The sequence below is a fragment of the Thamnophis sirtalis genome, unplaced genomic scaffold (assembly GCF_051295495.1).
Source record: "Thamnophis sirtalis isolate CommonGarterSnake01/CBP01778 unplaced genomic scaffold, rThaSir2_p1.2 scaffold_15, whole genome shotgun sequence".
NCBI lineage: Eukaryota > Metazoa > Chordata > Lepidosauria > Squamata > Natricidae > Thamnophis > Thamnophis sirtalis.
This window is the reverse complement of record NW_028261395.1, coordinates 33,209,775-33,223,278: the sequence shown is the minus strand read 5'-3', so window position 1 is coordinate 33,223,278 and position 13,504 is coordinate 33,209,775. Positions and strand designations below refer to the sequence as shown.

General features: G+C 39.3%; 1 protein-coding gene across 2 annotated transcripts in view; it reads right to left on the bottom strand.

Moving 5' to 3' along the window:
* TET1 (tet methylcytosine dioxygenase 1) overlaps window positions 1-13,504 on the bottom strand; it is a 103,400-nt gene that overhangs the window by 27,034 nt on the left and 62,862 nt on the right. The window contains exon 7 of one of the 2 annotated variants that reach the window (XM_087702230.1): window positions 5,733-5,787. The exons of the other annotated variant lie outside the window; for it this stretch is intronic. Coding sequence (XP_087558356.1) covers window positions 5,733-5,787 — 55 coding nt within the window. The remainder of the gene's footprint in view (window positions 1-5,732; window positions 5,788-13,504) is intronic. 2 annotated transcript variants of the gene reach the window in all.

Sequence of the window (13,504 nt, the reverse complement as noted above, 5' to 3'; positions counted from 1 at the left end):
CACACCAAAAAACAGAAAACTGCAATGTAACCTACACACTTAGCAAACCTCTTTTCTTTGTAGACAAAATTTTGGTCTACAAAATAGTGTATCCACTAATTTTTTTATCCTCAAGTATTCATTCAGCCCTATTTGCATACTGCTGTTGTCAGGCCTGCAGCCATCTTTTCTTTTGGATCTTTGGCCTGCCAGGCTTTCTATTATTCTACTATGGGTTTTTTATTGTGGGAAAATGGGAGGGGGGATTGTAGGGAGTTGGATGCTATGTTAGATGCTATGTAGCCATAACAAAATTCTTTCTAGAAAGCCAAGGTCATCCTTTGCCTTTGCACCTCTAAACCTGACAGGAACTGGATGGGTGGAACTGCCAGCATGGCAGTGAAAGATTGGACCATGTGAAGGACTTGTGAGTGTGGGGGCAAGATCTTGAACTTTCAACTGGATGGGGAAAACTGGGAAGCTTTCAGATTCGGGTTTTCCCAAATGTGCCAACATGGCTCTCTTAATAAAGTGGAACTTTGAGGAATGCTTTGCCTTGGACTCTGATTTAATTTTGGATGCTATCTGGAACCCTGACAGCTGTATCTACTTGCTTATTAGAAAATAAACGTTAAACTTAGAAACAGACATATTTTCAAAAAGATGTGAACCTGGAGAAAGGCTGCTTCAACTACATCACATTTCATTTAACTTTCAGAAAATCTTATCATTCAACCGTTTGCAAAATGCTATCCATTAAACCAAGTCAGTAACAAAAGATTTGCAATTAAACCAGACAGGCCTGGAAGGATAAATCACATTTAAGACAAAGGTCACAGAGTATTCAGTGCTGCTGGATCACAATGAAAAAGGTTGGCATCATCAGGAGTGAAGCAAATCAAAGTAAGACTTGCCTAAAGTGACGGCAATTTCATCAGACAATTTTTCCCCACATTGACAGTATTTAGCAAGCATGTGCAGGATTGGGCAGCTTTTCTCAGTTTGTATCTCTTTGGCAGGCTGGGACTTCTCAATAACGATTCAATAGCTCTTCTGATGCAATTTCCCCCCTCTTAAAATATCATACATTTCCCTTAACCTTTAAAAGGAAGCACAGTTTCCCACTTTTTTTGCCATCCCTTTTGGAGAAAGACAGGTTATAATTCTTACTATTTCATCTGTGCTTCATTTAAAAAACAACAACCCCAAATCTATCATTGAAAAGAAACAAAATTTAAAATTACATGATGTATACAGATAGTCCTGGACTTACAACAGTTCATTCAAAGTTAGAACAGCTGGAAAAAAAAGTCACTGTTTTTTCCACACTTACGACCATTGTAGCATCTCCATGGTCATGTGATCAAAATTCACACGCTTGGCAACTGGCTCCTATTTATGAAGGTTACAGTATCCTGGGGTCATGTGATCACCTTTTGCCACTTTCTGACAAACAAAGTTAATGGGAAGCCAGATTCACTTAACAACTATGTGACTAACTTAACAACTGCAGTGATTTACTTAACAATTGTGGTAGGAAAGGACATAAATGGGGCAAAACTCACTTAACTGTCTTAGCAACAGAAATTTTAGACTCAACTGCGGTCTTTTAAGTAGAGGATTTCCTGTATTATTATTTCAGAAGTGTCTAACTACATTTTCCATGCCTGCACATTACTATTATTTTAAAATAGATGTGTAGAATGAATATTATTACAGGTATCCTCAACTTATGACTACAACTGAGCCCAAAATTTCTGTTGTTGTGAGACATTTGTTAAGTTTACCCCATTTTATGACCTTTCTCAACATAGTTGTTAAGAACTACTATACCTTAGTCACTAAGTTAGTAACTAGGCTGTTAAGTGAATCTGGCTTCCCCATTGAGTTTGCTGGTCAGAGGTTGCAAAAGGTGATCACATGATCCTTGTACACTGCAAGATCATAAATATGAGCCAAATGGCTAGCATCTAAATTTTGATCACATAATCATGGAGATTCTGCAAAGGTTGTAACTGTTAAAAATGGTCATATGTCACTTTTTCAGTGTCGTCGTAACTTTGAACAGTCACTAAATGAATTGTTGTAAGTCGAGGACTACTTGTATTAATAAATTATAGAAAATTTTAAACGATCATTTTTCTCAACATTACAAATGAACTTTTATGAACCATCCGTTTTCCTAATACCCTAATAAAGAAAGAAACTATGCAAATTGGGGAATCCATTCTGGCCTGCTCTCCTTATCTCTACGCTTATAACAATACTGTACAGTTTTCCCAGTAATGTAGTATTTTCCAATATGTGCGATTCAAAAGACTTATATCTACTTCAGATAACAATTATGCAGAGCAAATAACTTTACAAGGAAGACATATGAAATAAATATATATCTCAGTGTATCTATACAGCACCACTAATCACGCCTTTGATCTAAGACTGCAGTGCTCAACGGCACAATTCTATCCCAAAGTTGAATACAAAATATTCCTTTTGCAACAAAAAGCAATTGCTGCCTTATCATCATTATATTATGCAAACTTCTTGTATAAAGAAATTGTGTAGGCAGGGCAGCAGTAGGATGTTTATTCCTAATTCACTCTTTGGGGAGGAAGGCTAATTACTTAATATTATCATTGGAAAGTAGAAATACAGATTAGGGTACGGTAGACTGTTGTACTGTGGGATTTTTTTCTAAACTGTAATTCTCACAAACTCTTGCCACTGTAGCTGATGGAAATTAAAGTCCAAAATGACTAGAGGGTATCAGATAGTCAAACTCTGGGTCAGGTTACTTAAGGAAAAAACCATTCTCAGTTCAGCTTTTCTTTCATAGTAGTCAAAAGGCCCCATGAAATTCACAGAGAGTCTCCCTTGTAATCAGCAACCAATTTTAATTGCTTTTCTTCACTTTCTGACCTAGACATTTCACTCCCATATCGCACAAGGAGCTATAAGGCATGAATGGAATACATTTCATGCCCAACCATTAGCTTAGATAACCATGATGTTGTCAAGCCTGCAGCCATCTTTTCTTTTGGGTCTTTGGCAATGTTCCCTCTAATTTTTTTTCAGTGTGTGAGGAAAAGTATAGTGTTTGAATGGCACATTTTCATGCCTGAGCACCTGAAATTTTTTTTAGCCATAATTGCCATCAGAGCAGAGGTTGGGGAGGGGGCCAAGGAGGAAAAGGGTCCCCTCCCTCTCCCTCAGACCCCCAGGAAGGAAGGAAGGAAGGAAGGAAGGAAGGAAGGAAGGAAGGAAGGAAGGAAGGAAGGAAGGGGGAGGGAAAGGAAAGGAAATGGGAAAGAAGAAAAAGGAAAGGAAAAAAGGAAATGGAAAAGAAGGAAAGGAAAAAGGAAAGGAAATGGGAAAGAAGGAAAGAAAAAAGGAAAGGAAATGGAAAAGAAGGAAAGGAAAAAGGAAAGGAAATGGAAAGAAGAAAGGAAAGGATGAAGAAGGGAGGGAAAGGGAAGAGAAAGGAAAAAAAGAGAAAGGAAAGGAAAGGAGAAAGGAAAGGAAAAGAGAAAGGAAAGGAAGAGAGAAAGGAAAGGAAAAAGGAAGGGAAAGAGAAAAGAGAAAGGAAAAAGGAAAGGAGAAAGGAAAAGAGAAAGGAAAGGAAAAACAAAAGGAAGATAGAAGAAGGACAGAAAGGGAAAGGAAAGAGTGGAATGGATTGGTACTGCTCAAAAATCAAGTCTCAAGATCCCGTGGGCCCCTTTGCTCAGGCAATCCAACTTCGCAGAAAGACTGCCGAGTCCAGAACGGGGATTCAGACGACGCAATGCCTGGGAAACCCCAGATGTGCAGAGAAACGCAGGCTACAACCAGCGAACCGCGTTTTCCCAGGAACCGACAAAGCCCTAGAGGACCAATGGGAATTCTCCCTTCTGCAATGTCATCAGTCTCCGGGCAGAGTCTTCCTTGATTTCACCAATCACCAGATGGAGGAGAGCGTTTGGTGCAGGGAGAAAAGGGAGGGAGGGGGGATATTTTCAGTCATATTTTAAGATATTAAAAAACACTGCAAGGCAGTTGGAAGATTGGACCATGTGATGGACTTGTAGTGTGGGGACAGGATCTTGAACTTTCAACTAAGTGGGGAAAACCGGGAATCTTTCTGATTCAGGCTTTCCCAGATGTGCCAACACGGCTCTCTTAATAAATTGGAACTTTGAGCAATACTTTGCCTTGGACTCTGATTTACTTTTGGATCTATTTGGAACCCTGACAGATGTTTGAATACATCCTATCCTTGTTATAAAAATGTTTTAAATATACAAACGGAAATAAAAGACTAGGCTAACCTCTACCACATATTTATATCTTCCAGTATTACGGTGTATTTGTACCTCTCTTTTCTGTTCAGCTAGATTAATATTGCATAATCCTACTCATTCAACGTATTGTATAGTTAACACACAACCCCTTTTACCACTGTGAATAGCATCAGAGATAAGTCACGGGCTGATTCAGATAGGTGTGCAGCATAGACTTTAATATACTCTGCCTGAGGGTGAGTAGAGACAAGGAGGAAAAAGAAATTGCATATTTGTTTGTATGCATCAGAAATTAATGAGAAAAGGCCTATTGAAGTATTTACTGGCCTATAAAATGTTTCACGGACAATGGACCTACTTTGTTTCTAAGGGATTATGGCAGGGATAGGATTCTACCGGTTTGGACCGGTTCAGACAAACTGGTAGCTACGACTATCAGCTGGGAGCGAACTTGTTCGCTCCGACTTTGAAGTGGGGCTGCCCCTGCGCTATACTCATGTATATTTCCTTTTCCAAAGCCCAGCTGATTGGTGTGGCAGAGTGGATTGCTGTGTCTCAGCTGTTTTCTTCGCCAGCAGTAATGCGGAAGGTGAGTTTTCGGTAAACTGTGCATGTCATGCATGTTAGGTGCGCACTGAGCAGACCGGTTGTTAAACCGGTAGGATCCCACCCCTGGATCATGGGATCCCACAGGAACATCTGAAGTGTGAACTGACAGAGCCCATGAATGAAGGGACAATGTGCTATTTATGTGTGCCTCACTGGACCTTCTTTGGGTTACCACATTCCTGCTCCTGTGCTCTAATACAGTATAGGACAATGATGGCGAACTTTTTAGACACTGAGTGCCCAAAATTTGTCCGCATGCATGCCCAAACTGCCTGCGCAGCAGAGACTCCTGTCAGCTGCCCGACAGGAGGCGGGACATCCCAACACTGGCAGCGGAACAGGTAAGATATTTTTCTTTTATGAGCTTCTGTTTCGTTGAGAAACAGAAGCTCACGAAAGAAACGCCATGGAGATCTGACAGCGCGCATGCCAGCAGAAAAGGTTCTGCATGCCACCTCTGGCACGCATGCCATAGGTTCGCCATCACAGGTATAGGATCAACCTTTGGCCCTTCAGGATAATGGCATTTGCATCATTCCTCTACCTTAAATTTCTTCCATTTGAAATGAGCAGGGAGAAGATTGTATTTTTAAAAAATACTTCCCAAGTTCAAATATCTTTGTGCGATTCAATGATGGCATTTGAATAAGAGAGATTATTCCAGAATATTTTTATAATGTTGTATAATGATGTAAGATGTACATATCCAATTCCTTTGTTAATATGTAGATAAAATTATATGGAAGTAATCTTTTCCAATTATGCAAAAAGAATGTAATCTAATCTCTAAAATGTTTTTTTTTAAGTTACTGTCATGGGCAACCATATTTCCTAGAGCAACTTAATTGCTTGGATTCTACTTACTTGAAATATTTCTCTTAGATTGATGAAGCAATTGTCACAACCCTTGGCAGGATCTCTGGAATAAGGAACAAGTTCTCTGTGAATAAAGATTACTTGAGGTAGATTGTCCCTTCAAAATTAGCCAAACTAACTAGGATGCATGTTTTTTGGATTAATATACTTAAAAATGCAGAAATGACCTCGTGCTATAGTAGTAATTACACTCAGGAATTAAATGAAAAATGAATTTCTCTTTAAATTTGTTTAAATTAGAGCAAAACAGCAAAATGAAGACTTTAGAGGACCACAATTGTCAGCCCAGATACAAAGCCAACATTGCAGAAATTTACAACACAATGCAATGTGGAAGGAACCAGAAATGAAACTGGAAAAGAAAGCCTGCTCTGCTTAGCATCAAAAATAAATCAATGATGCAAACCAAACACCATTTGCTATAAGCTTGTTCCAATTGAAGTATATAATTGGAATGATATATTTAGATGCTGAAACGCTGCTGGAAATTACATCTAACCTGCTTTTTTTCAATTAACAAAGAAAAATACAATAACAAATATAATTTTACTGTATTTTTGGCTCAGCCACCACTGCATTCCACAACAGATGCTGATACAAATAATGTGAAGAGAATTCTCGTCTGCACTGTGCAAATCTGTATTGTTCTGTGCATAAGAGTCATGGCCTATTAGCCTAACCTTCCTCCAGAAAACAATGGTAGACACCATTGGATTATCCCATTCAAATCAAATGACCAGAAATTGATAGCTCAGGGTTGAAATGAGGAGTCCTTGAGCTTGGTGGTCTGAGCTTGGTAGTTTTCTTGACAACCTTTCATTATCACCCTACCCTGTTTCCCCAAAAATAAGACCCAACTGGAAAATAAGCCCTACCATGATTTTTCAGGATGCTTGTAAAGTAAGCCCCCCCAAAATAAGCCCCAGTTAAGATAATCAGCCAGACAGAGACAATTAGTACCGTAATTCCTCAAAATAAGACCTAACCAGAAAATAAGCCCTATTGCATCTTTTTGGAGCAAAAAATAATATGACATCTTATTTTCAGGGAAACATGGTAGGTAATTACAACAGCTCAGATAATGATCAGAAATTGCCAAGCAATAAGCCTTAAATGTGTAAGATCCATTTCTTTCTCATTTCCTTTGCTTGTTATATTGAGATTTATGTGTATGTAGAGGTGCCTCCTGCTGGTCACTGTAACTCATAGCACCACAGAGGATATATACGCTGTGTAAAAATAAATCCCCCCTCTTTTAAGGAGGGGATCATGTCAAACCCCAAACGTGAGAGCATGGCACAATCTAAATCTATACTGTGATCTTCCTGCTCTGGGAGCTTAAAGGAGGATCTAATTGTTTTTATAGAAGTGCACCCGAAAACCCATGATTTCCCCTGGTGAATGCACTTAATCTTAAGGTTGAAAGAAAAGGGATTTGCAGAGAAGCCAAGAGAGATAGTGGTTAGCATCATCCAGTCAAAGTCTTACAGTCAGACATTGAAGGATACAATTCTGATAGGATAACTTTATTCTAGAAAAACTCCTGATAATGAAAAATCAAGCTATGATAAACTCAAAAGAGTTTCTAAACACTTTATACAGCAATACCAATATCCAAATCCTCTCACTTTTCCTTCAGCCCTTATATTATCACAGACTGAGAAGCACTTGTTTCTCAGAAAGAAAATTGGTTAGCACTTAGGCATTAAAAGGAATCTGGTCTCAAATTACTTGCTTCCACAGTTGCCTTCAAAGTGTTGGGTAACTAACTTCAAATGAGTGACTTCCTTGCTTTACAAGCTAAAACATGTGGCCTCAGGCTGGTTTCCTGGGGATCTCAAATATCTACCTTTTGGAGGAATAATCTGGTATCTATAATCATTCGTAATATATTAAGCCTCATCCTTCAATTTCAGATGAAGGTTTTTTGGAATGATGTCTTTTTCCCCCCTTCAGGTTTCAAATGAATCATATAATCCAAATGAAGCAGCCCCAAATAATGCCTCTCAGTAGAGTTAAAAATTGCAGCTTTGTCATTGCTCAACAACCCTATGGATTTCAACACCTAGCACTTTATTTCCATGCCCAAGAACACATGCATAGTGGACATCCTTGTCTTGAAATCCCCAAAACATGGAACTCTCAATCTTCTATTCTAAATTTTCATGGAATTGCTGACTAGGGAATTCTAAGATGAAATCTTGAATTTGCAAAGATTAAGAAACACTGCCTTAACTGTAAAGGTAAAGGTTCCCCTCCCATATATGTGCTAGTTGTTCCAGACTCTAGGGGGGTGGGTGTGCTCATCTCCATTTCAAAGCTGAAGAGCCAGTACTGTCTGAAGATGTGTCAATGGTCATGTGGCGGGCATGACTAAATGCCAAAGGTGCATGGAACGCTGTTACTTTCCCCACCAAAGGTGGTTCCTATTTTTTCTAATTCCATTTTACATGCTTTCAAACTGCTAGGTTAGCAGAAGCTGGGACAAGTAACAGGAGCTCACTCCATTACGCGGCGCTAGGGATTCAAATCGCTGACCTTTCTGATCGACAAGCTCAGCATCTTAGCCCCTGAGCCACCGCATCCTGAAATGTATCTTGTTGCAATTCAGCTCATTTTAATTCTTACAACCAAATTACATCTTTAAGGTCAGCTCTAGATTGCAGAAAATACTTAAGGTTGAAATTACATAAGCAAGAGACCCTTGCATTTTTAATGTAATTTATTAACCTTTATTAAAGGTTAATAAATTACATTAAATTATACTATGTAACTCTACTGTGATATATAGCAGCATTGTGCGATATATCTCAAGTTCACTTTCGCAAGACAAGGAAAATGGGATTTTACAATGTCAAATACAGAATTCTGCAGTTTAACTTTCTACTTTACCGGCATAATTAATATCTTTATTTTCAGAGTAACAGCGTTAACTACTGACACTCCAAGTATCTGCTTTCAATCAATATTTTTCCAGACTCCAACACAAACTATATGTTACAAATTACTCATCACCATTTATTCTTGGAATTATCTCTTGGGCCCTGTTTTAACAGGGTTACTCAGGATCTAGCATTTTCTCCACTCTTCATGTAACATTTACTTGAAGCTGCCAGTGAGATAATCCATTGCATGGGTGAGGTAATAGCAGTCTTCTAGCTTTCCATCTAGTGAACTAAGCCATGCTGTCAATATCCTGTCTCAGTCTGGAGACTGTGGAGCTTTGAAGATGGAATCACAAGTTTCAGCTCAACCCTCGCAAGACTGAATGGCTTCTTGGCATCTGGTTCCAAGGATTTACCATTATTCTGGATGGGGTCGCATAAAATGAGGTCTTCCTGGACTCACAACTGTTGCTCAAAGAACAGCTGCTGGTTGTGGGCAGGGAGGCCATTGCACAGCTTCTTCTTGTGCATCAATTGCATCCTTTCCTGGATTGGGACACTATGTTCTCAATTACTCATGCCCAGGTTATTTGTTAAATGAATTACTATAATGGCTGTCCTTGAAGAGCATCCAGAAGCTGCAGTTGATGCAAAAGATAATGGTGTAACATGTAATATGATTACAATGCAGTATTGCAAGGTAACCATGCCCACAATCAAGAGCTCGATCCTGACTGGCTCAAGGTTGACTCAGCCTTTCATCTTTCCAAGGTGGGTAAAATGAGGACCCAGATTGTTGGGGGGAATATGCTGACTCTGTAAACTGCTCAGACAGGGCTGCAAAACAGTATGGAGTGTTATACAAGTCTAAGTGCTATTGCTATACAGTGGGAGTGCAGGTGTAGTTATTTGCACTTGTTGAATAGCACACAATACACCTCTAATCTTTGAGCTGTATTGGCTTCCAGGTGCAATTCAAGGTGGTGGTAATAACCTATGAAGTACTGAGATGTGACTGGATATTGAAGGAACACTTTCTCCAAGGTTATTCTACCCATCCTATCAGATATGGCTAAGGGTTCCATCTACTAAGTAATGTCATCTTAACAGGACCCTAGAAAGACTGACTTTTCTGCTGTGGCCATTTGGAACATTAGTACACCACCTCCACAACTTAGACTGGCCCCTAACCTTTTGGCCTTCAAGAAGTGCCTGAAGATATGGTTGTGTCATCATGATGGGAGGGGGGGTGGAGTCCAGTGATGGTGGAGAGTTTTTTCAGTGATTATACTGACTAGGATGTATGGCTGCTGTTCAAGTTGGGTTTTTTATATTTTAATGGTGGTTTTAATACCATTGTAATTGGTTTCATTCATATTTTTATTGTTTTATTGCTATTGTTTTAATTAATTAAAATTGTTGTGAGGTGCTCAGTCACAAGCGCAAGTTGGACCACTATACAAATTGAATGAATGAATGAATGAATGAATGAATGAATGAATGTTTAATTAATTAATCACTTTGGGGCATAAAAGTCATAGCCAGGCTCATACAGGAAACTCAGGATGACCTAACGTCCCCTCCCTTCATTTCCTTAATAGCTATACTAATCAGAATTTCTCCATCAACCATTACCCCAGCCTGGGATAGAAACCAATGTTGTATAAAATTCCCCATACATGTTGATGAACTTATTGGGAACACTAAACAGAATGAAGTTTCTCAGGAGATGTTCTGTTCCACAAATACACATAATAAAATCCTTATGCTACTCTATCACAGATGACTATGATTTCAGAAGCAATGAAACCCACATGTTGGTATTCGTTCAAGACTAAGCATGGAGCTCTTTGTCTGAGAGAGGAGGAGGAGGAAGAGTACCTGATAGGCCACCCTCTCAGCATAATAAAAACTGGCTGCCTTCCTGTCTGAGGATTAAGTTCTTTCCTACCACATCTCTGTTTCATTCAAGATTCAGTTGGATAAGGGCTAAAGCTAAGTCCAAACCCAACCAAGAAAAGTCACTACATATCTGTGGCAGACCTCTTAATTTTAAGAGTAAACAGTTCTATGCTGGCACAGCAAGCACCAGTTATCTAGGCAGACCCAATGGAAATTGTACAACTCATGGAACAAGCCAACATTAACACACACTAAATCACACTCTGCAGAGCTGGCAATAAAAAAGTCATAAAAAAAGGTAAAAGTTTCCCTCGCACATAGTGCTAGTCGTTCCCAACTCTTGGGGGTGGTGCTCATCTCCGTTTCTAAGCCAAAGAGCCAGAGCTGTTTGAAGACATCTCCGTGGTCATGTGGGCAGCATGAGTAAACACAGAAGGTGTACGGAACACTGTTACCTTCCCACCAAAGGTGGTTCCTATTTTTCTACTTGGATTTTTACATACTTTCAAACCGCTAGGTTGGCAGAAGCTGGGACAAGTAACGAGAGCTCACTTCATTACACATACTAGGGATTTGAACTGCTGAACTGCCGACCTTTCTAATTGACAAGCTCAGCGTCTTAGTCACTGAACCACCACGTCCCTTCTAAGAAACTCATAGATAACTCTAAAAACAATACAGAAGCTGTACCTGTGTTTTATTGAATATATACTTTTTAAAAACAAGTCAAAGATATTTAAAACTAAATTTTTCTTAAAGAATTGCTTTTACTGAGAACAATGAGCATTGTTTATTTCAAGGATAAATAGGACACCGGTACTTTTTCCAGTATTAAATTAAATCTCCAGCACAATGACAGGACTGCCATCCTTTTCACTCCAGCTTTGCTTCACTAGATGCCAGTCTGTCATGAACTAGGGGGGAGGCAGCTGGGGGAAAGTGAAATTAAACACCATGCTGTCCCAAGACATTGGCTCATCACTTCAAGACCACAGGCTGGGAAATGGAATATAACAGCTCACAATCCAGCCTGCCTTTGCAGAGACAGTTACCAAAACACCTTCTTCAAATTTAAATGGACAATTGCGAGATAACAGGGGGGAGGAATGAAAAGGGAAAAATTAACTGGAAGACTTTCACATGCAAAACCTTAATTTTGGCTTTGCTTTCTTGGCTTTTTACTAAAAGAATTATTTTTGCTACACATGGAGTCAAGAGTATTTCTTTCCTAGAGGACCAAACTGGAGCAGGCCTGGCACACAGTTTTAAATTCCAGCATAAATCAGGAAATTGTAACATTGGCACTAACTGCAGGAAATACTTCCTAAGAAATGAAACAGTATTGAGAATCCACTGGCCTATAGGCATCGAGGTCTAATCCATAATTTTGTTGTCCTTCCCAAAAGAGGGAACAGCTAGCAAGAGATTATACTTCTATTACTAGTTACCGGACAGTTCATATCAATATATTTATGAAACAAGCTTAATTGCATCATAATTTCCCCCCCAAAAAGAAACAGGGAAGGAACAACTAAGAAATGTATGAATATTTAGTATCATCCAATTTGATATTAATCTATAATCAATTCAATACAGGTAGTCTTCATTTAGCAAGTATCTTACAGTGACCATTCTCAGTTACAACAGTGGCAAAAAGTAACTTTTTACCCTTCACAGAGCTATGGAGCAAAGGAAAGAGTGCAGTACACTCTGACGTAAGAGTATAAGCACAGCATGGTTCCACTTAGTGATCATTTCATTTAATGGCCACGTTGCCAGTCCCAACTTGGTTGTTAAATGAGGACTAACTATATATGAATAAAATAGCAATAGCAATAGCAATAGTAGTTAGACTTATATACCGCTTCATAGGGCTTTCAGCCCTCTCTAACGGTTTACAGAGTCAGCATATTGCCCCCACAGTCTGGGTCCTCATTTCACCCACCTCGGAAGGATGGAAGGCTGAGTCAACCTTGAGCCAGTGAGATTTGAACCGCTGAACTGCAGATAACAGTCAGCTGAAGTGGCCTGCAGTACTACACCCTAACCACTGCGCCACCTAAATATTCTACTGCACTCAATAGTCAAATGCTTTTAAAGGTCAAAATGAAAAGCATGAAAACCACAACGTAATAGCTGATTCATAATACACGTGTTTGCCATCATTGCCCAATTACATTATTGTTACAAATAAACTATCTGAACCAGATTTTAAACTACATAAAGACACAAAGCATATTTTGCAGGTTCAGCAGTGTCAAGATTTGAAGATACAATCTACAAGTCAAGCAGGTCAGCTCCAAAATATTTCAGAAATAATTGTATACTAAGACTTATCATACCATCCAAAATACTTTTAATTTGTCAGCGTTGATTTCACCAAATCCTCTGTGTAGATGTTTAGAGCTAAGCATTGGGGAAAATAAGCAGTTGCCATGGAAATTAAAGAAATGTGGATTACTGCCAAAATCCAGCCACAATCTGCATCAATATTTTGCAATCAATAATACAGGCGGTTCCAATATAGGTAATTGGGTTATAATGAAAATTGGGACTGGAAATTTCTATTGTCAAGAGGGGGAGTCATGAAGTCAAAATGTTGCATGACTATGTAGCTTCATGACCTCAGTTCTGGCAGTCTTGGTTGCCACTGTTATGTGAGACCCATGCAGGTCATTAAACGAAGACCTCACCTGACAGGACTTCCTGCCAGTTTCTGCAATGACTTTGTTTGTGAGGATGCTGCGATGGCTGAAACTCCAAGGACCCCTTTGTAAGTTCCCCCACATTCATCACCATTACAAGTTTGAACAGTTACTGAATGAGTGATTGTAATGTAAGGACTAGCTGCATCAAACCCACAGAAAGAGCTTCATGTTGTCTGTACCAGAGGTAGTATTCAGCAGGTTCTGACCAGTTCTGGAGAACCAGTAGCGGAAATTTTGAGTAGTTCGGAGAACCAGTAAATACCAC